Source organism: Chiloscyllium plagiosum, chromosome 2 (assembly GCF_004010195.1).
Source record: "Chiloscyllium plagiosum isolate BGI_BamShark_2017 chromosome 2, ASM401019v2, whole genome shotgun sequence".
NCBI lineage: Eukaryota > Metazoa > Chordata > Chondrichthyes > Orectolobiformes > Hemiscylliidae > Chiloscyllium > Chiloscyllium plagiosum.
In genome coordinates, this window is record NC_057711.1 from 750964 (window position 1) to 774652 (window position 23689).

A 23689-nucleotide genomic window follows, 5' to 3' on the forward strand; every position below is an offset into this window, starting at 1 on the left:
CTCTTTCTCTCTCACATTCTGTGATGGGAGTGGGAAAAAGTTTGTGGTCAGGTAGAGGTTTCAACAGACGGCTGATGGTTTCAGTCGCAGAGAAACTGGGATGGGGCAAAGATCAACCTAGTTATTGAGAGAGGAAATGTAGTCTTGATGAAGCAGAGTACATGAAGTCAGAAACCAAGCTTGATGTCAAATAGAAAATGGAAATTGTAAACAGACAGTAGCCAAGATGGGGGAATCTATGGATGGGAAATAGAATTGTGATGGGAACTACGGAGGATTTTTTAAAACCACTGTTGCAAGTATTTTTTATAATGGAGGCTGCTAAACACCAGACTGTAAGCATGAACAGTAAGGGGAAAGTGAGGACTGCAGATGCTGGAGATCAGAGAAAGATAGAGGGTGGGTAACAGACCAGCACAGGGTGTCCAAGTGAATGGAGTGTGTTGGAGGTGGGAGAAGCGGTCCTCTGAGGGTGGTTGGGAGTCCTGATGGAAAAAGAGGTGGAGGCGCGAAAAAAAGTTAGATGTCATGACATATGTCGGATTCATTGATCTGTGAGCATAGTGGGATGAAGGTGTAGCCTTTACTGAGGACTGATCATTCATCCTCAGCGAGGTTGAGGTACGGGGGGGATGGAAAAACACGGCATGGTTGGGAACTAGGACCTTGTGTGGAGCTGGATTTGGAAGTGGGGGCAGTGAGTGTCTCTGTAGTGGGTGTGGTTGTGGTATCGTGGGTGATGTCACCAACGGAAGTGACGCACACCATGGGGGTTGGGGATATACACGGGAAGTGGGAAAAAGCAGTAAGCTTTGCAGGCAAATATTTGGGAGACAGTGCAGCCAGTGTGAACTGTGCAACTTGGAACTCGGAGCATAGGGAAAGAGATACTTTTTATTTTGGTTTATAATTTGTAAGGTTTTTTTGTGGATTATAGTTTATAAAGACTGTACTCTGGGGTGTCAAGGACCAGGGAATAAGGGCCCGAGAGTATTGAGATGGAACGTGCAATGAGATGAGGGTATACTTGTACAGCTGTCACTAAAGGTAAGCATAGAACATTACAGCGCGGTACAGGCCCTCCAACCTGTGAGACCAATCTGAAGCTCATCTAACCTACACTATTCCATTTTCATCCATATATATCCAATGACCATTTATACACCCTTAAGGTTGGCGAGTCTACTACTGTTGCAGGCAGGCCGTTCCATGCCCCTACATGGGGAAGCAGGACAAGCTATTGAGTTAGATGATAGCAATTAACCCTAATGAATAGCAGCGCAGGCTCAAGGCTCAGTAGTCCCTCTCCTATTACTGTTTTCTATGCTTCTATTAGGTCACACCTTTGGATTGTTTACATTTGTAAAATTCTTTGTGAATCTGCTTTTACAGCTTCAAAAATGACTTGCAAAGTGTTGAGATTCTTGAGAATGTGATGTGACCTTGTACAAATGTGAGTTGATTTCATAAAAGTACAAGGAGATGTCATGAACATGACTTTTTTTATTTGTATAATACTGATGGAATTTGGATATTGCCAATTATTTCCCAATCTTAGCTGCCCTTAAAGTTGCCATAGTCTTAGAAGACCATGAAGTTGCGCTTTCATTAGGGAGAGATAACTGGTGGTGACCGTATGGTGGTTTAAAATATCTCAGGTGAGGGGCAAGGTTGAGCAGACAGGACCTTCATGATCACCTCAGCCAATACAAGAATTTAAATCTGTATAGTTGGTATCACTCAAGGAGGACAGTGAGAAATTCCCAAAGTATATAGAGAAGTTGTAAAGTGGGTGGATAGTTGGTAGATCTGTTTCAATGTAGAGGTGTATGAGATGAAGCTGCTTGGTAGAAAGAACTTTAAAGGACAACATAAAATTGTGTGCAGTTGTATGCTAGAGGAAAGATGTGATTGCATTGGTGAGAGTGCAGAAGTGATTTACAAAAATGGTTCCAGGATTAAGAAATTTCAATGATTAGGATAGATTGAAGAAGTTGGGACTGTTCTCCTTGGAAAGAAGTCGTCTGAACAAGAGATTGAAATAGGTTTTCAAAATCATGAGAGAGGTGGACATAAGAAAAAGCTGTTCCTGTTTGTGAAAGGAACAAGAATGAGAGGGCATAGATTTAAAGTGAGTCAAGAGTGATGTGAAAATAAAACCTTTTTTCCTCAATTAATGGTCTGCATATGCAATGTATTGCCTGGCAATATGGAGGAGGCAGTTTCAATTAAGGCATTTAAGGGAGCTTTGTAATGATTATTTGGATTTTAAAAATGTGCGAGGGTAGAGGGGAATTAAACAGGAGATTAGCAATAGATAATGATTCTAGTTTGAAGAGCCAGTGCAAGTACATTGGGCTAAACAGCCTTTACACTGTAATAATTTTGAGATTCTTTGTGGAGCTTGGAGGGGAAATTGTTGGAAGTGGTGTTCCCATGCTTCTGCTGTCTTTGTTCTTCAGGGTGGTCGAAGTCATGGGTTTGGAAGATGCTGTCTCAGAAGCATTGAGTCACTGAAGTGCATCTTTTCGATGGATCATGCTGCTTTGACTGCATAAGTTGAAGGGCATGATTGTTGAAAGAAAAAAGAGCTTGTGATGGGGAAAAGATAACTGCAAGGGAGATGGAATAAGAAAGAGACTGTGGAGCATGGCAAAGGAGGTTGGTAAGGGTGGGGTGGGGGAGAAGAAGGAATGTGGAGATGGTGGTTGCATGAAGTGGATGGTGAGGAGACTTATTTACACTACTCTCTCTTTCCAGCACTTGGCTCATAGCCTTGAATGTTATGGCATATAATTTTATCAAGGTTGTGAGTTTTCCACCTCTTCTACCATCCTTGGCATTGCATTCCAGATTCCTACCACCCTCTGGGTGAAAACACATTTTTCTCAAATCCACTCTCAACTCCTAACTTTTAGATGAAAATAGTGTTCTCCCCGCAAAGAAAATCACATCCCCACACCCCACTATTCCTGGAGTTGTCACAAAAGTTAAAAAGTGCTCACAGTTCCCATTTACCTGACCAGATTTGTAAAGAGCACGGGCCAAGTTTCTGTGCTGGAGAAAAAAATATTGTTTATACCAAGTAGTTAGACTCTAGCTACAGGATAAGTGATTATGAGCTGTTGACATATAAGTCTATTAGTAAAAACTCTAATCTCCTTATAAACTCCCCCCTGTATACCAACACACCAGCTGAAGGGGGGAAATGGGTTATTGGCTGACAGGAAAACACCTGAAAGACTTTGTTCCAGAGTTAGGAAACACTTCTACAAACAAATGTTAGTAGAGGGTTGGAGCTTTCTGCCACAAATGGCCATGGATGCTAGATTGGTTGTTACTTTTAAGTCTGGTATAGTTAATTTTTTGTTAAGCAATGGTATTATGGGGATATAGGTCAAAGGCAGCTATATGGAATTAGGCCCCAGATAAGCTACAATGTCATTGAATAATGGAACAAGCTTGAGGGGATGAAAAGTCTACTGCTTATTTGCTGTTGCTGAGATCTTTGATTTTTCTCCTGACCAGCACATTACTTCAGTCACCTTTCTCAGATGTTTCCACTGGTTGTTAAGGGACAGTGGCTAAGTCAGTTATAAAATTTCCTGACTTATCAGGTAAAATTCAAAGCTAACAACAAATGTTGGAGGAAAGATAAACTGTCTTAATGTTTAAGGTTAGTTTTAACTGCAGACAGCATAGGGGCTGCTCCCAAGTTGGAGAAGGACTGGAGCACACTCTCTCTGCAACTTGTTCCCAGTTCCAAGCTGTTTAGATACCTGAAAACCAATCGTACAGTTATTGGCAGGCAAAAAGTCCCGTCATCGATACCGTCATTGTCCTAGACTAATTTTATCGCCGACAAGAGCTATACACCTTCAACTCACTCAAACTGCAATAATTGCTTCAAATAAGGTTTTAAAAAAAGCCCTCTCAGATTTCAATCTACAGATTTTTTAAAAAGCACAAGTGAAGAGTTACATTCCTTACACGTGTGATTGGTGGTATGCAGGTAACAGCAATGCTGTTGCTGCTTCAGCACCAGATTTGTAAGACACACTCCTCCTCTTCAGTTTTGTATTCAAAAGACCTTGTGTAGCCCTGAATATTCTACCTTCCATAAATGTTGAAAGAGAAACTCCTGAAACTGAGTAGATATCATCAAATGAAGGGAATGTCTGCCTATGGTGAGCACTCAATTCAAAATGGTTGAAAACGGTCATCTGTGTGTATTTGGGTCTCTGGATTGATTGGCCAAGCTTCATCAGCCACTTGACAATTCTGGCTCCTTGGTTTTTACGCCTTGAACTTTCATTCCACAATAATCTTTCACTCTTCAACTAATATCGGGTTTTATTAACAGATCTGCCCTAAACCCTTTTCCTTCCATATCCATTTTAAATGTCAAATGTTGTCTAGGTTGTTTTCCTCCTTTGATCCCCTTTCTATCAGATTGCCACATGGTATGGACTGGCCTATTTCTGTGCCAGCAATTTTACTGGCTTTGTGGAGTCACGAGGTGACTTTCTGCAGAAACCTCAGCATCTGAAATGCTTCTGTTGGTGCAGTATTTATATGACTGACTGTAAATTATTGTAAATGTTGGCATTTCAAAAACAAAACACTCTACTGAAAATCCAGTTCTGCTTTCTGAAATTCTTTGTTATGAAGTCAGTCTATGGAGATGAAATCCATGTTGATTGTTTATCACTTTTATTAAGTACCAGCATTTTAAGTTGTTTGAACATATGTTGCTAATCTCTGCTACTTTGAAAATTGTGTGTAAATGTTTGTTATGTCAGATTCTCCAGGGTTGGCATAAACTGCTGGAGGCATCCAGTGACTTGCTATCCAACTTCCAGTCAAAATGGATGCTTCCACTGGAGCTTCTCTGCTCCTTAAGTTTCCTCTTTTTCTCCCCCTTTGGTCTCTCAGCGGGTCTCAACCTGGTCTACTAGCTGCTTATGGTGGGTCCTGGCCTGGTCTCTTGACAGCTCCATTCTCGCCTCTCAGCCTAGTCTTGATTGATGGGCTGTGAAGGGTTCCAGCCTGAGATCTCGACGGTGAATCGGGACACATGCCTGCCCAGGCTTGTTCATGAGGCGTTGGAGGAGTTTGGGGAGGCGGCAATTTCAACAGTAGTGACAGTATCTGTCAGCAAGAACAGACAGCAGACTGAGATAAGCAGAGGTCTCATCAAAGACTGTTGAACTTTTGATTTTCCTAGTTTAAATTACAAAAGGCTTTCATGTAAACTACTATCTATTTCTTTATTTTTTTCTACTACTCTATGAAGTAATGCTTAGCTTTTTAATTCTCGATTCTCTTACTGCTTTGTACCTAAGAAGCAAAAACAGAAATTGCTGGAAAGCTCAGCAGGTCTTAGCAGCATCTGCGGAGAGAGAAGCAGAGTTAACATTTTGGGTTGAGTGATCATTCCTTGGTACCTAAGATGGCGCCATGTGTGGGGACATTGGACTTTTCACTCTACTTCAGTTCTAAAATCTAAATCTAAACTTGTTGAGCAAGCGAGGATTATGAAGGATAAGCACTATCCCATTGGACATTGTGGGAACTTGCATTTGTTTCAGTGCATTTTGAGTCATAAATCAAGTGAGACTATTGTTCGTTTTTGCAGACCCCACACATGGCGCCATCTTAGGTACCAAGGAACGATCACTCAACCCAAAATGTTATCTCTGCTTCTCTCTCCGCAGATGCTGCTAAGACCTGCTGAGCTTTCCAGCAATTTCTGTTTTTGTTTCTTAGGTACAAAGCAGTAAGAGAATCGAGAATTAAAAAGCTAAGCATTATTAAGAAGAATAATCAAATTTGAAGTTGGGGCCTAGTTTCAAGGGAGTTACTTGAATTTAAAAGAGCAAAATATGAATGAAATTAAACCAGCCAGCGGACTGTTAAACTATGGACATCACTGGTAAGTGTTTGATGAGCTTGAGCACCACCTGGTATATTTATCCCAAGGAACTGGCTGAACCATTGCCACCAGACTTAAGTAGCTAGTTTCAGGCTGTGTCTCTGACGCAATCCGTATTTCTGCTGCTCAGGTATTCTGTTTGTAGCCAAATCTGGTGTATAATGATGAGAATGTGTTTGAGAGATAGTTGTCATAATTAGTCATTTACTTGAGAAAAGGTACAGGAAAATTATATATTTGGACAAAGGTTTAAGGTGGGAAAATAGTGCCACATAAGCCACTGTTTCAAATGTTTTATTTTTATGCTCCTGAATGCAGGTTCATCAGTTCAGTAACAAGTCGACAGAAATGGCTCTCAGAGTAGCTTCTCTTGATTACCTGGGAACTGTAGCAGCACGGCTGAGGAAAGATGCTGTATCCTGCAAAATGGACCGGGAGTCAATTGACCGGATACTCAAACAGGTGAGGGGGAGGTTTGGATGGTTAGTTATTGGGGAATAGGAGGGCTGCTTAGTCTTATGGGGTGTTTGGGAGTTGTATATTACATGCTATCATACATTTCTGTGGTAAGGCCATAATGATCAGTCCTGGGGAGAAACCAATGTAAAGTCTTGGGAGACATGGAAATGTGTGGGAATATATAGGAGTTATTGGAGTTAATATGTTTCTGTTGGGAATTCTGATGTTTATTTTAAGAATAATTGACAGGAAATGACCTTTGGTCCATCTAGCCTGACCCATATAAAGCTTCGCCCCATGCAAGCATGATCTGCTGAGGGAGGCAATAAACCAAACCAAAAACTCAGGCCAGTATTAGATTAGATTAGATTCCATACAGTATGGGAACAGGTACTTCGGCCCAACAAGTCCACACCGACTCTCCGAAGAGTAAACCACCCAGACTATTCCCCTACCCTATATTTACCCCTGACTAATGCACCTAACACTATGGGCAATTTAGTATGACCAATTCACCTGACCTGCACATCTTTGGATTGTGGGAGGAAGCCCATGCAGACACAGGGAGAATGTGCAAACTCCACACAGACAGTTGCCCAAGGCGGGAATTGCACTCGGCTTCCTGGTGCTGTGAGGCAGCAGTGCTAACCACTGAGCCACCCAGTGTGTCGGGAGAAATCTGAGGAGTTACTATCTGAACCCTCAAGCAGTTGTACGTAGTCTAGGACGTTGCCATGGCTCGCAATTCACTGCCATATGCTTCTCTCATAAGAGGTGATGTGCACCCCAGCTCTTGTTTGACGTTTTACAGCAAATTGCCATTTAACGTATGAGCAAACAATCTGTTTCCGAGATCTATCATTCTCCGGGGAAAAGTACAAACTTCTGATATCTAATCAGGACCCCGGCTTATATAATTTTAAAACTATGACCCTTCCCTAATTTATTTAAATAAATTCTCTACCCAAATTCAATTTGTTCCTTTCATCTTATAAATTCAATTTGGAAAACACTTGGGTCTATATTTTCAAAATATCAAGTAAGAACAAAGTGTTGGAGAAACTCAGCTAGCAGCTCGTTCAGCATTTATCACTCATTCTTAATACCCTTGAGAAGGTGGTGAGCTGCCTCTTTAAAGCACTCACTTGACTCAGAATAGAATGCCAAGATCTCTTTCTAACCACTTCCAATTCTGCTTTTACCACTGTGGTTGATGTATTGGGCTATGGTCGCATGAAATATACAAGATCCTGTACTATTCCAAATTAAACATCACTTACCAGATACAAATTGTGAAGGACAAGCAGTAGTCAAGCAAAGTCAACAATTGTACTTTCACAGATCTGCTATCAGGTCATATTTCCAGCAAATGTATGAAGTCATAGCAATAGATTAGTCATAGCATAGGAAACAGATAATAGGAGCAGGAATAAGCCATTCAGCCCTTCAAGCCTGCTCAACCTTTCAATATATTCTTGGCTGATATCCTAATCAGTACCCTATTCCCAGCCTCTTCCCATACCTTTTTGTTCCCTTTATCTCTAAGAACTACACTTAACTCTTTCTTGAAGTAATTCAATGTTTTGGCTTCAACTATTTTCTGTGACACAGGAGAACATTTGTTCCATCACGACCATTTCAGCTCTTAAACCAATCCAGTCACTCCCATTTTTTTTTTTGCTCAAGCCCTGCAAGCTTATTCCCTCCAAGTACCCATTAAAGTTTGTTTTAAAACCATTCATTGTTTTCGCGTACCCCTCCATCAGTGGCAGAGTTCCAGGTTATTACCAGACACTATGTAGAAAAAGATTTTTTCACACATCTTCACACCTTCATCTTCTGCACCTTGACTCATCAGCTAATGAGAAGCGTTTTCCCTACCTCATGGGATCATAATCTTGCACCATAAGATAACAGAGCAGAACTAAACCATTCAGCCCATTCCACAGACGCACTAACCTCTGCGTGAAAAAGTTTCCCCTTGGGTCTCTTTTATATCTTTCCCCTCTCACCCTAAACCTATGCCCTTTATTTCTGGACCTCCCCTACCCCAGGGGAAAGACTTTGTCTATTTACCCTATTCATGCCCCTCATGATTTTGTAAACCACTCTAAGATCATCCCTCGGCCTCCGACGCTCCAGGGAAAACAACTCCAGCCTATTCAGCCTCTCCCGAAAGCTCAAATCTTCCAACCCTGGCAACATCCTTGTAAATCTTTTCTGAACCCTTTCAAGTTTCATAACATCTTTCCGACAGGAAGGAGACCAGAATTGTATGCAGTATTCCAAATGTGGCTTAACCAATGTCCCGTACCATGACCTCCTAACTCCTGTTCTCAATACTCTGACCAATAAAGGAAAGCATACCAAATGCCGCTTTCACTATCCTATCTACCTGCGACTCTACTTTCAAGGAGCTATGAACCTGCATTCCAAGGTCTCTTTGTTCAGCAACACTCCCAAGGACCTTACCATTAATTGTATAGTGTGTCTTGTATATCTCTGTTGAATTTCTCCTCAATCTCCTTTTTTCTAAGGTGTTTAATCACCCCAACCTTGTCAACTTAACCTTGTAACTAAAACTTCACATCCTCAAATTACTCTGGTACATATCTTCTGCATCCTTGAGACTCTTGCATGTTCCCTAAAGTGTGGTGACCAGAGCTAGATGCACTCTTTGAATTGAGGCCAAACTAGAGTTTTTATACATGGTCAGGATAATGTCCTGCTTCTGTTATCAATGTCCTTATTTATAAAGCTCAAATTCCAGTTTACTTTTCTAAACAATTCATGCAATATGTCCTGACACTTTCAAAGAACGATGGACTCCATCCTCGCCCTCAGTCCCTCCGATTCTGCACACACTTTTCATTGTGATGTCAATTTAGATTAGATTAGATTAGATTAGATTACAGTGTGGAAACAGGCCCTTCGGCCCAACAAGTCCACACCGACCCGCCGAAGCGAAACCCACCCATACCCCTACATTTACCCCTTACCTAACATTACGGGCAATTTAGTATGGCCAATTCACCTAACCTGCACATCTTTGGACTGTGGGAGGAAACCGGAGCACCCGGAGGAAACCCACGCAGACACTGGGAGAACGTGCAAACTCCACACAGTCAGTCGCCTGAGTCGGGAATTGAACCCGGGTCTCTGGCGCTGCGAGGCAGCAGTGCTAACCACTGTGCCACCGTGCCGCCCACAACAGAACATGAGATAATATCTTATCCTTCCAAGGACACTGATCATTGTACAGAATAACACCATTCACCATCATGTCTGTGTCACTCACCATAGAAGCAATTTACTTGTGCTATTTCCCAACGTCTTCCTGGAATTCTCCCTGGAATCTTGCATGTTGTTCTTCCTTTTCAGATAAAAAGACTGTAAGATGCAGGAGTAGAAGTGGGGCCATTCAACCCATTGAGCCTGCATCACCATTCACTGAGATCATCGTTGATTTTTGTTAATCTTCAACTCTACTTTCTTTTTCTCTCGATTCTTTTACTAATGATCGCAGTCTTAAATATGCTAAATGACCCAGCCCCTCTGGTAAAGAAATCCCATATTGACTACCCTCAGAATAAAAAATGGTTTCTCATCTCTGTCTTAAATATATGACCCCTTATTTTTAGATGATGACTTAGGGAGCTAAGCTGTCCCACAATGCGAAACAAACTTTCTACTTTGTCAAGTCCACTAAAAAAAAATTGTTTTAATAAGACTGCCTCATTCTTTTAAACTCCAATGAGAACAAGTCCAACCTACTCAGCTACTCCTCAAGAAAATCCCTGGATGTCCAGTGAATTTTTCCAGAACTACTTTCAATGCCATTATATCTTTCATTATGTAAGGGGACCAAAAATGTTCACAGTATTCCTTATTTTAACTTTATGCTTTCCTTTAGTTAGCCAATCCCTCATCTATGTGAATATATTTCTACCAACACCAATGTTCCCTGTATGCAGTCTGGTCAGGCAGGGACTGAGGTTCCCCCCACACACCAATTGGCATGCTGATGAATTGGCTTCCAGTTACAGAAGCCACTGCTGTGCACAGACCTTGGAGGTCTTTGGCGCAACGCCAAAAATTGTAGGGAATGTAGCCCAACAACCTGGGCTTTTATTTTGTAAAGTGACCTTGTATTTGGTATCTTATGAAATGCCTTTTGTAAATGCAAATATATTACAAATACTGATTCCTCTTTATCCTTCATGTTTATTACCATCTCAAATGTCCTGATAAATTTGTCGGAAATGTTTTCCCCTTCATGAAGCCATACTGATGCTGCTTGGTCATATTATGCATTATTCGAACACAGAGCAGTACAGCACAGGCCCTTCACAGCGCCAGGGACCTGGGTTCGATTTCTGCCTAGGACGACTGTCTGTGTAAAGTTTGCACATTTTTCCCAGTGTCTGTGTGGGTTTCCTCCGGGTGCTCCAGTTTCCTCCCACAATCCAAAGGATGTGCAGGTCAGGTGGATTGGCCATGCTAAATTGCCCATAGTGTAAGGTGCATTAGTCAGGGGCATATATACGGTAGGGGAATGAGTCTGGGTGGGTACTGTTCGGAGGGTAGGTGTGGACGTGTTAGGCCAAATGGCCTGTTTCCATGCTGTAGGGGATCTAATCTAACATGAGACTGACTGGTCTGTAATTCTCAGGATTATCCGTATTCCATTTCTTGAACAAGATTCTTGAATAGATTCTAAGTTTTCCTGATAACAGACATGAAACTAACTGCCCTGTAATTATTTTGTTTTGTCTCTCATTTTGAAAAAGTGTGTTACACATGCAGCACTCTGGCCCTCTGATACTTTTCCTGATCTTAAGGATTCTTGAAAGAAGACTACCAATATCTATTACCATCCACTAACTAAATCCCTTAATTTACTGGGGTGCAACATATCAGCATCTTGTGTGTTCACATTCTGCCTCTTCCAGCTCCACTCTGGGTATCGTAGTCTAAATTTCTATCCTGCAATGGTGCCCATATCTTTTTTACTTGTTAAGTTTTTAGGTTGTGTGCACAGCCCAGACCATAACAGAAGCCAGCCAAACTTCCATCTGTGGACTACATTCATGCTTCTCAGTGCTGCAGTAGGGCTGCCAATCTCCCACCACCCCCATAATGCTTTCCGACAACCTCTTCTGTCAGGCAGAAGACACAGAAGCGTGAACACGCACCAATGGTTTCAAGAACAGCTTCACTGCATTTAATGACTGTGAAACATTGTAAATAGGCAGCATGGTGGCTCATGGTTAGCATGGCTGCCTCACAATGTCTGGGACCCGTATCTGATTCTAGCCTTGGGTAATTGTGTGGAGTTTGCACATTCTCCCCATGTTTGCATGGGTTTCTGCCAGGTGCTCTGGTTTCCTCCCACCATCCAAACATGTGCAGGTTAGGTGGATTTGCCATGTTAAATTGTCCCATAGCGTTCAGGGATCTGTAGTTTACGTGAAGAGTTAGGCTTTGGGGGAGGGGTGAACGGAGGTGGGTCTCAGGAGGGTGTTTGGAGGGTTGGTGCAGTCTTGGTGGACCGAATGACTTCTTTCTGCACTTTAGGGATTCTATGATTGCAAATTATTGTAAAAACCTATCTAGTTCACTATCCTTTTGGAAAGAAATCTGTTGCTCCGATACCTGTACGTGACTCCAGGCTTTCTGAAATGGCCTGGTAAGCAAGGGTTGCTGGTTATGGGCAATACATGCTGGTCTAGTCAGTGAATTACATTCAATGGATGAATATAAATCCCTTCTAACCTTTTTGATGTAGAACAGGCCCAATTTCTCAAATATTTTAATATGACCCGATGCTTCTCATCCCTTTGTCATTATCTGCCCCCTCTCTAAAACCTTCACATTTTGCAGATTGGTGAAGTAGCAGAAAGCATAGGGGACTGTCAAAGTATACAGGAGAATATAGATAGTCTGGGGAGTTGGGCAGAGAAGTGGCAGATGGAGTTCAGTCCACGCAAATGTGAGGTGATCCATTTTGGAAAGTTTAATTCTAGAACGAATTATACATAAGCAGCAGAACCTTGGGAAAAGTTGATGAGCAGAGAGATCTGCTCAGATCCATTGTACCCTGAAGGTTGCTGCACAGATGGATAGAATGATCATGAAGGCATATCGGACAGGGTCTTACGTATATGAGCTGGCAGGTCATGTTAACATTGTACAGGACTTTGGTTCGGCCACATTTAGAATACTGTGTGCAGTTCTGGTCGCCACAATAACAAAAGTACAGAGGGTGCTTATGTGGATGTTGCTTGGTAGGTGCCTGGAACACGTTGCCAGCAGAGGAAGTAGAGGCAGGCATGGTCAGTTCATTTAAGGTGCGTCTGAACAGATGCATGAGTAAGTGGGGAGCAGAGGGATACAAATGCTTAGGAATTGGGTGATAGGTTTAGACAGTGGATTTGGATCAGCCCAGGCTTGGAAGGCCAAAGGGCCTGTTCCTGGGCTGTAAATTTTCTATGTTCTTTGTACATCGTTTGTAGTGTGTCTAGTTGAGACTAAATCATTATTTTATGTGTAGTCACTGGATGAATGTCTGTAAATAGGTGGGTACAGGGCGTGTTTTTGATTGATTGAATATGAGCATTGCTGTCAAGGCTTGCATTTTGTTGCCCATCCCCGATTACCTTTGAGAAAATGGTAATGAGAAACCTTGAACTGTTGCCATCCATCTGGTGTTAGGAATCAAGTTCTGGGAGTTTGATCCAGTAGTAGTGATACAGTTCCAAATCAAGGTGGTAAGTGGCTTGGAGGGAAACTCTCTGCTACCCTACTCCTTCTTCTAAATAATAGTGGTATTGGGTTGGAAGCTGCAAGGAGCCTTACTGCAATGCATGTTGTAAATGATACACACTGCTGCTGTTACAGGTTGTGGTTGAGGAATGCATGATATTAGATGTTATGAGATTATTTTGGGAATTACAAAATCTGGATGCTTGCTAATGGTTATAATCCTACAGGTTTCAGGGATAGAGGATGAAGTTCAGCAGCTTCAGAAAGCATTGTTGGATTACCTGGATGAGAATACAGAGACTGACCCCTCGCTAATGGTAAGCGAAATCTAGCTACTCAATATATTTATCCCGTTGTAGAGGAATTCAGATTATCCTTACAGTGCCTGGATGTGGGTGGCCGGTGCCAGGGGTGGGGGAGGGGGTGTGTGTGTATGTATGTATTGAGGGGTTAATAGGTGGGCTAGGTTTAGGCAGAGTTCATGGGTCGGTTAGGGTTAGGCTTGGTTAATGAGCAGGTCTAAGCGATACTATTGGGGATGTTAAGGGACTTTTAGTTCCTCGCCAAAATAAACCTTCATTCATAACATCAATGTCTGGACATGAAATTTTGTTTTACTTTCCGTGGGATTGACTACATTCGTGTGGAGAGAATATTAATTCATGACCCAGAGTCTAAGAATTGCTGGTGAAATTGTCACAATTTGTTTTCCATTGTAAACTGGATTCAGTAACAGTCCAATTTCAGTCTGATATTCTGCTACAGATCCTGCAGTAAGTTCGTGTTTGTTTTTAAGTTTGCTAGGAAATTTTACATTGCACAGTGGTTTCGTGACACTACAATGGAGACAGAGAAGGCAATGAAGTCACAGAATCAGAAAGATGATGATTCTTCAGATGGAGCACAGCATGCTAAGGAGGTAGAATCTACAGGCGAGATCATGCAAAGAGCAGAAAAACGCAAGAAATTTCTTCGCTCTGTCATCAAAACTGCCCCAGCTCAATTTAGTACCCTAAGGTAAGCTGTGTAGGTTGGGAGGATTATATTCAAAATTGGACAATGGACTGGCCCTGCAGGTTGGTTTAATTATGAAGCATTTATAGTGCAGTATAGGACTTGGATTGATTCTCCTGCTTCTGCCCTTACGTGCAATTCCAATGTGACTATATCTGGGCTGTTACTTCAATATCACTTTTGTACCCTGGCTCCATATTCCTTGATTCCTTGAGAGATCAGCAAAGCTATAAGAGAATGAGTACTTCATAATTTTTTATTCAGGAGCAAGCGACCAACAAAACAACAGTAACAGTGGAAATGATCAAAATAAAGTATGGAGGAAAGTTAAATGATAGGTTGACTACCCTTGAAGTGGATACATTTCCTGGCTTGGATGGCTAGAGATAAAAAAAGGTTAGAGACAAAAACACCTGCAGATGTTGGAAGCCAAGGTAGACACATGGGAGGTTGGAAGAACACAGCAAGCCAGTTGGCATCAGGAGGTGGAGAAGTCAATATTTCGGGAAGAAGGGTTACACCTGAAACGTTGACTTCTCCACCTCCTGCTGCTGCTTGGCAAGCTGTGTTCTTCCAACCTCCTGCATGTCTGGCCTGGATGGCTAACATCCCAGGTTAAGGAAAGTGGGGATGGTGATTGAGAAGAGCTTGCCTTGGTCTTACATTATTCTGAGATGAGTTCAAGAGGAGCAAGAAAAGATATAAAGTCAACCTGAGCACAATCCTCTGGATGTAAATGTCTTCCCTAGTCCTTCTATAAATTACTTAATTCCCAGGTAATTGACCTCTTGGCCATAGGAAACTGATTATCTACTCTTATCTAGACACCTCATTATTTTGTGCAGCTTTAATATAAGAGGTTTACAGGTAACTTAATAAAAGAAAAAAACCCTACTTATCCAATCTTATCTCATAATTGCATTTTTCAACATGGCAACATTCTTATAAATCTCCTTTGCACTGTTTCAAGAGCACTTGCATCTTTGTGGTGCATCAATGCAGTGACCAGAATGGTACACAAAATTCGAACTGTGACCTAGCTTGTGTCTTGGTATAGTTACAGCATTAAACCCCTTTTTTTTTATTCTATAGCTCATACTGTGCAGTGAGGCATTTATTATGCTTTCTTTACCACTATATCCATCTTTCCTACTATTTTCAAGAACTTGTGGATGTGCAGTCCAAGGTTGAAATGTAGGCTGTTATGATTTACAATCCAGCTAATGTTATTTTCAGGCAAGTCACAACACTGGAGTTTAGAAGAATGAGATGGGATGATCTAGTTGAAACTTACAACAATTCTAACAGGACTAAAGGGGAAAGGGTGTTGCCAATGACCAAAGAGTCCAGAACTAGGGGTCTTAGTGTAAGGATAAGAGCGTTAAAAGTGGGAGACCTTTTAGGGGTTGTTGTTGGGACCCTTGCTGTTTGGTATTCTCATTAATGACTTGCATCAAATGTAGACGGTATAATTAGTAAGCTTGCAGATTACAGAAAATTGGCATTATTGATAGTGGGGAGGACTGTCTCAGGCTACAGTACGATATTGATCAGCTGGTAAATTAGGCAGAGCAATGGCAGGTGGAATTTAATCCTGATCAGTGTGAGGTAACAAATTTTTAGAAGGTTAAGTAAAAGAAAGGTTTACACAATGAATGGCAGTATCCTAGGGAGAACTGCGAAACAAAGGGATCTTGGTGTACAAGTCCATAGATCTCTGAAATGTCAGTGCAAGTAGATAGGATGGTGTAGAATGCATACAGACTGCTTACTTTCATTAGCTGGAATGTGGATTTTAGGAGCAGGGAGATTTGTAGCAATTCCATTGAGCATTGGATAGGCCACAGATGGAATACTATGTGCAGTTCTGGTTGCAACAGTATTGGACACATGATTATACTGGAGATGGTACAGGAAGTTCACCAGGTTGTTGTCTGGAATGCAAACGCTCAGTTATGAGAAGAGACTAGATGGATGGAGTTTCTCTTCTCTGGAGTACGATAGGGCGACAGTAGATCTGATTGAGTATACAAAATTGAAAAGAATGGATAAAGTGATAGTGAAAATCTTTTTCCCATGGCAGATGGGGTCAAATATTTAATGTGAGGAGTCGGTGCTTTAGAGGGGATCTGAGGAAAAATGTTTTCACTCAGGATGGTCGAAATCTGGAACACGCTACTTGAGAGGGTAGTGGAGATATGTACTTTAACAAGCATTGGAACAAACACTTAAAGTAGCCAGGCATACTAGGCTATGGACCAAGTGCAAGTAAATGGGATTTGTCTAGTTTGGTGCTTATTGGTCAGCATGGACATGGAGGGCTGGAGAATCTGTTGCTTTACCATATGTCACTATGATACTGGAAAGGCCATTTAGGTCTGAGATTAGGAGATATCTCTTTATTTGAGTATGATGAACTTCTGGAATCTTCTGTGACAGAAAGTGATTGAGGCCACAATATTGAATGTTTGCAAGAAGACGACAGATCTAGTTCTTGAAACAAAAGGAATCAAAGGATTTTTTTCTTCGTTCATGGGATGAGGGCATTGCTGGCTCGCCCAGCATTTACCATCCATAATAGCCTAGAATACATTTAAGAGCCATTCACATTGCTGTGGGTCTGAAGTCACATGTAGGTCAGACCAGGTAAGAAAAGACAGTTTCCTTCCCTAAAGGACATTAATGAACCAGATGGTGTTTCCCACAATTGACAATGGTTTCATGGTCACCATTAGACTCTGAATTCCAGAGGTTTATGAAATTCACATTCCACATATGCCATGGTAGGATTCAAACCCAGATTCCCAGACCATTATCTTGGTCTCAGGATTAACATTCCAGTGATCATGCCACTCAGTCATTTCCTCCCCACCTAACGAGGTAAAAACAGGAACAGGGCACTGAGTTGGATGATGAGCTATGATCCTATTTACTGATGGAATTTGAAGGGCTTTCCTTCCCTGTCAAAATACCTTTTGTGCATATTCATATGACGCACTTTGTGAGATTTCTTTCTGTCTGCAGTCCTGATCAAATTGTTCACGCCACACAATCTACTTTCGATTTGATAAGATTCACTAAGTCTTTTAAAGGTTCACCTCTCACTGAAAGTAACACTAACACTTGTTATCTCCGATAGCAAAATTGAGAGTTTTTGATTTCTTGTCTGCTTTCTATTTCATTGTATGCTATGATACTTTTAAATGCAGTCTAGCCAACTCCCTAAAATCTGACACGTAGTCCAAAATCTGACATGTAGTTTGAGTTCTGACTCACTGATTTCTCCTTAACTAATTTTAGTGGTCCTCACACTTATGCCCAAAAACTAATTCAAAGGACTGAATTTGGTCGATTCATTTGGTGCATCTCTGATCACAAAGTACAAACATAATTCCTTTATTCCAGTTATCTGGATAGTCTTGACAATAAGCCCTTAGCATGGTCTTTAATGTCTGATACCACCTTTCTAGCACTCCCTGTAATTCTAGGTGGTACACAGTACATTTGAATTGTTTTATTCATAAGCTGTTCATAACTTTCTTGAATAATTTTGATATAAAATTTGACCCTTGCTCTGACTGGATCTCTGTGGGTCGTCTATATCTAGTGTAAAAGTTGAATAATTCTTTTCTAGTCCTTTCAGCTGTGATATTGCGTAATGGAACGTCCTCTGGAAATCTAGTGGACACATCCATTATTGTTAACAAATACTGATTCTGACTTTTTGGTTTTGGAAGGAGTCCCGAACAATCAATTAAGGCTCTTGTAAAAGGTTCCTCAAATGCAGGAATAGGTGCTAAAGGTGCAGATTTTATAACTGTCTATGGTTTTCCCATTACCTGACATGTATGATATGCTTGGCAAAATGCAACTGCATCCTTGTGCAGTCCAGGGCAGTATAAGTGTTTTTGAGTTTTATCTTGAGTTTTTCTCACTCCTAAATTACCCCCTAGCGGTAGCTCATGCGCCACTCACAACACCTCCGTTCTGTAACCCTCTGGCAATATGACTTGATGAACCTTCACATCTGCCTGAATATGTGATGGTGTTCAATTCCTCATTAAGATATCATTTTTAAGATAACATTCAGAGAAACATTCAGATTCTTTTTCTGTGTATGCTTTTTGATACAATTGCTGCAACTTTTCATCTTTCTGCTGTAACTCAGTTAATTTCTCTGAGCTAAAGATGTCTGCTTTGTCATTTATCTGCCCCTGGTTTGTCTCCTCCATCTGATCGAACAGGATTAGCAAGTTTTGAGAAGATTTGTAGCACAAGTTGAGGTTCTGGATGTAGGTTTACTCGCTAAGCTGGAAGGTTCATTTTCAGATGTTTCATCATCATTACTAGGTAACATCTTCAGTGAGCCTCCGGATGAAGCACTGGTGGTGTAGCCCACTTTCTATTCATATGTTTGTGTTTCCTTGTGTCGGCGGTGTCATTTCCTGTAGTGACATCATTTCCTACGGTGATGTCATTTCCTGTTCTTTTTCTCAGGGATCCAAGTCAATGTGTGTGTTGATAGAGTTTTAGGAATGCTTCTAGGAATTCTTGTGCATGTCTCTGTTTGGCTTGTCCTAGGATGGATGTGTTGTCCCAATAGAAGTGATGTCCTTCCTTATCTGTATGTAAGGATACTCGTGAGAGAGGGTATGTCATTTTGTGGCTAGTTGATATTCATGTACCTTGGTGGCTAGTTTTCTGCCCGTTTGTCCAATGTAGTGTTCCTGCAAGGTATTTTGTAAATGACATGAGTTTTGCTTGTCTGTATGGGATCTATCAAATTCATTAGCTGCTGTTTTAGTGTATTGGTGGGTTTGTGGGCTACCATGATGCCAAAAGGTTTGAGTAGTCTGGCTGTCATTTCAGAGTCTGCTGATTTCTCAACAACAAACCCAAACAAGCAGACAAAATGCATCCAGAAACCCTAGCCACTCTCCCCTACTCTCAGAAATGACTGCCAGACTACTCAGACCCCTTGGCATCATGGTAGCCCACAACACACTAAAACAGCAGCGAATGAATTTGAAAGACCCCATACAGACAACAAGCAAAACTAATGTCATTGACGAAATACCTTGCAAGAACAAACACTGCATTGGACAAACGGACAGAAAACTAGCCACCAGGATACATGAACATCAACTAGTCACAAAAAGACGTGGCCCACTCTCACTAGTATCCTTGCATACGGATGAGGAAGGACAACACATCAATCCTAGGATGAGCCAAACAGAGACATGCACGAGGATTCCTAGAAGCATGGCATTCCAAATGGATCCCATTTACCATCTTCTGTGAAAAAGAACCGGAAATGACATCACTATAGGAAATTACATCACCGCAAGAAATGACATCACCAACTCAAGGAAACACAAACATATAAATAGAAAGTGGATTACACCACCAGTGCTTCATCCAGAGGTTCAGTAATGATACCTAGTATGGTGACAGTGTGTCTGAAAATGCATCTTCCAGCTCCACATCCAGGATCAAGCAGGGTGTCTGCTAATTCCACTTCAACTTTCACATCTGTACTCTTTGACCTGATTTTAACTGGTGATTTTGTAACCTCGTTACCACACAGTCAGGAAAAATCCCAGAATATATGTCCTGCAATAGTTCAGTTGCCTGAGTTTCCCCTGACTGTTCAACCACAGTAGGCAGCACTCCTACCTGTGAACCAGCTATATCTTTAGCAAGGACAAATTGTATTTCTGGAGCTGAGAGTTTGTCCAGTACTCCTACCATGACTTCACTGCTCTTCACTGGACACTAACCTCACTCTACATAACTAAGTGCCTCTTGTCTCATTGTGAATTCTGGTTATTAGTACCTTTTCTGGCAATATCCTTCTGAGGCACATATCTCCTTATCTTTTAACATCAGAGATAAACTTTGATTTATGGACCAACTCATAATCATCAGCCATTTCGGCTGCTAATCTTGCCATTTTAACTCTGCTCTTCCACATGAGTTCTCAGTAACTCAAAGTGAATTTTTGAACTCCTGTCTCAGTGCCAGTTTCTGAAGTTCAAACTCACTCTCTTTCTTTCCTTTCCTTTGTCTCCTTTTTCTCTCTCTCTCTTCTCTCTTTGTCCTGCTAAAACGTTTCGATCTTTTTCTTCTTCTCTTTCCTCTGCTTTTAATCGTAATTCATTCCTGTTTCCCTTTCCTCGTCTTTTGCCACTAATTCAAGCTGCTTCATTTTCAATTACATTTTAGCCATCTCTAAAGATCCTGATGGCATTTCCAGTAAATTTAAATGTTCTGCTATAGCTGTAATTATGTCTCTTTCCTCACGGAAGGAGGCAGCTCCAGTTCCTGTTTCTCTGCTAATTCAAGCAGCTTGGCCTTAATTGCCTTTTTACAAAACTCCCAAAGTCACTTCTTCAACTCCCAGAAAAATCTTGGTGACTGAAAGAGCATTGCTATTCCAAGTACTGTTTAAACCAACCGAATTCAACACCTGGAACAAAAGACACTAGCCCACTAGTGGGCGGCACAGTGGCACGGTGGTTAGCACTGCTGCCTCACAGCGCCAGAGACCCGGGTTCAATTCCCGCCTCGGGCGACTGACTGTATGGAATTTGTACGTTCTCCCCGTGTCTGCGTGGGTTTCCTCCGGGTGCTCCGGTTTCCTCCCACAGTCCAAAGATGTGCAGGTCAGATGAATTGGCCATGCTAAATTGCCCGTAGTGTTAGGTAAGGGGTACATGTAGGGGTATGGGTGGGTTGCACTTCGGCGGGTCGGTGTGGACTTGTTGGGCCGAAGGGCCTGTTTCCACACTGTGAGTAATCTAATCTAATCTAATCTAATCTAATCACACACCACTTGCTGCCTTCGAGTCCAACAACCTTAATCCCAAATCGGAACTATAGAACAAATCCTGCAAAGAGTCCCCAATCTGTTATAGACCAGATCAGACCCCCTCAAAACAAATCAAGAAAGTAGCCCACACCCTAACTTTGCTAGTTGTTTTAAGCAGGTGGTGCAACGTGGATATTCCAGGAGAGATGCAGCTGGTCAAACCACTTAGTTTTAAACAAAACAGAATTTATTTACAAGATTACTAAATGAAACACAAACAAAAGAGAACAGAATACCGAATAACTTAACCTGCCTGAGAACCCAACAGATTATCCCAATTTAATGATGCTGTTCGAAATACTTGAAAGAATCTCCATAGACATCCCTTGGCACAAAAGGTAAAATCAAACACATGGTCTGAAAGGAGAGAGAGAGAGAGAGATGGTAGCATGGAACACTGTCTTCCATGTAGCTGTTTCTTGGACCAGCAACCTCAAACCTGCCTGACTGTTTTTACCTATTCACTAAAAACAATGACTACAGATGCTGAAAACCAGATTCTGGATTAGTGGTGCTGGAAGAGCACAGCAGTTCAGGCAGCATCCGAGAAGCAGTAAAATCGACATTTCGGGCAAAAGCCCTTCTCGAAACGTCGATTTTGAAGCTCCTTGGATGCTGCCTGAATTTACCTACCTCGACACTGTCCTATCCCCCCTAGTCCAGGAACTCCCCACATACGTTCGAGACACCACCCACGCCCTCCACCTCCTCCAAGATTTCCATTTCCCCAGCCCCCAATGCCTCATCTTCACCATGGATATCCAATCCATCTACACCTCCATCCGCCATGACCAGGGCCTCCAAGCCCTCCGTTTTTTTCCTCTCCCGATTTCCCCAACTGTACCCTTCCACCAACACACTCATTCGTTTGGCCAAACTGGTCCTCACCCTTAACAATTTCCTTGAGGTAGGTAGAGATGAGTTCAATGGGGCAGGAGCATGCTGAGACAATGGGTCGGCCAGGGTGGTCAGGCTTTTGGATCTGGGGAAGGAGGTAGAACCGGGCAGTGCGGGGTTCCCAGACTGAGGTTGGAAGCTGTGGGTGGGAGATCTCCTGAGGTGATGAGGTTCTGTATGGCCTGGGAGATGATGGTTTGGTGATGGGGGGTGGGGTCATGGTCGAGGGGGCGGTAGGAAGAGGTGTACTCGAGTTGGCATTTGGCTTCAGCGGTGTAGAGGTCAGTGCGCCAGACTACCACTGCGCCCCCTGAATAGCCAGACTGCCAAAACCAAATCAAACCAGAGGAAAGCTGACTGGGCGAATTGGCCACTTTCCTTTCATTGTACACATTTTTTTAAGCTTTTTGTCTGATGCGGTATCTGTTAGCTATAATCAAATTGGCCCTAAAACCCATCCAAGTCAGACATTTCGGAATCGCTGCTTTTATAACCCCTCTGGGGGAAAAAAAGCCAAGGACAGCATAACCTTGTTAAAGGAGCAGCATCATCACGGGTTTATGACTTTAGTAAAGACACATTTGGAATATGGTATTCAGTTCTGGTCACTACACTGTAGGAAGGATGTGGAGTATTTGGAGAAGGTACAAAACATGATTACTAGGTGTTGCCTGGATTGGAATAAATTAACTGCAAGGAGTTGTTGGACAAACTTGGATTGTTTTTGCTCGAGCATCAGATGCTGAGGGGCGACCTGATAAGTGTGCAAACTTGAGAGGCATGAGTATGCTGGATACTCAAGAGTCTTTTGGTAATGACCTAGTGGCGTTATCACTGGAATGTCAAATACTAGGGTGCATAGGTTGAGGCAAGAGAGGAGAGTTTATGGGAGATGTGCAGAGGGTGATTGGAACCAGGAGCATGCTACCAGGGGAGATGGTAGAAGCAGATAGAAAGATGATGTTTGAGGCATTTAGACACATGTACAGGTACAAATGTACAGATCATATGCAGTCGGATGGGATTAGTTTAGAATTGCATTGTGGTCAGCGCAGACATAGGCTGAAGGGCCTATTCTGCTTTTCTGTTCTTTGTGACCTGTTGCTACAAGCAATATAGTACCGAAGGCAAAGCTATGCCTGACAAATTTATTAGAGTTCTGTGCAGATGTTAAATAAAAGGAAATAGTATGTGTAGCACATTTGGATTTTCAAAAGACATTTAATAAAGTACTGCACATAATGTTACTTAAGAGCTCATGATGGTGCAGATAATGCATTAATCTGGATAGAATATTGGCTAAGTAATAGAATAGAGAGAGTTGGGATAAAGGGGATCTTTTTCAGGATGGTTACCTGTAACTAGTGGAGTGCCATAGATGTCCGAAGAAAGTGAATGCACTGTCACTAAGTTAGCAGATGGCAAGGTTAGGCGAGAACACAAGTAGAGAGAATGATGGAGTCTACAAATGGAGATGTTGGCATAGTGGTATTATCACTGTACTGTTAATCGAGAGACCCAGGTAACGTCCTGGGGACCTGGCTTCAAATCTCACTGTGGCAAGTGGTAGAATTCAATAACAATCAAAACCATAAAACCATACTGATTGTCAGGAAAACGCAACATGTTCACTGATGTTCTTCAGGTAAAGAAATCTGTCATCCTTACTTGGTCTCTCTTCTTACACCTTAAAAATGCGCCCCCAGACTTGAAATACTCATCGTGGGGAAAAGACACCTATGATTAAT

The 23689-nt window shown here is 42.0% G+C and overlaps 1 protein-coding gene across 4 annotated transcripts in view; it reads left to right on the forward strand.

Annotated features, from left to right (window-relative positions):
- The window catches only part of LOC122556264 (nipped-B-like protein), a 536293-nt gene that overhangs the window by 321102 nt on the left and 191502 nt on the right, over positions 1-23689 (forward strand). For all 4 annotated transcript variants that reach the window (XM_043702895.1, XM_043702901.1, XM_043702914.1 and 1 more), the window contains 3 exons: positions 6254-6397; positions 13387-13476; positions 13956-14176. In XM_043702895.1, the coding sequence (XP_043558830.1) occupies positions 6254-6397; positions 13387-13476; positions 13956-14176 (455 nt within the window). The remainder of the gene's footprint in view (positions 1-6253; positions 6398-13386; positions 13477-13955; positions 14177-23689) is intronic.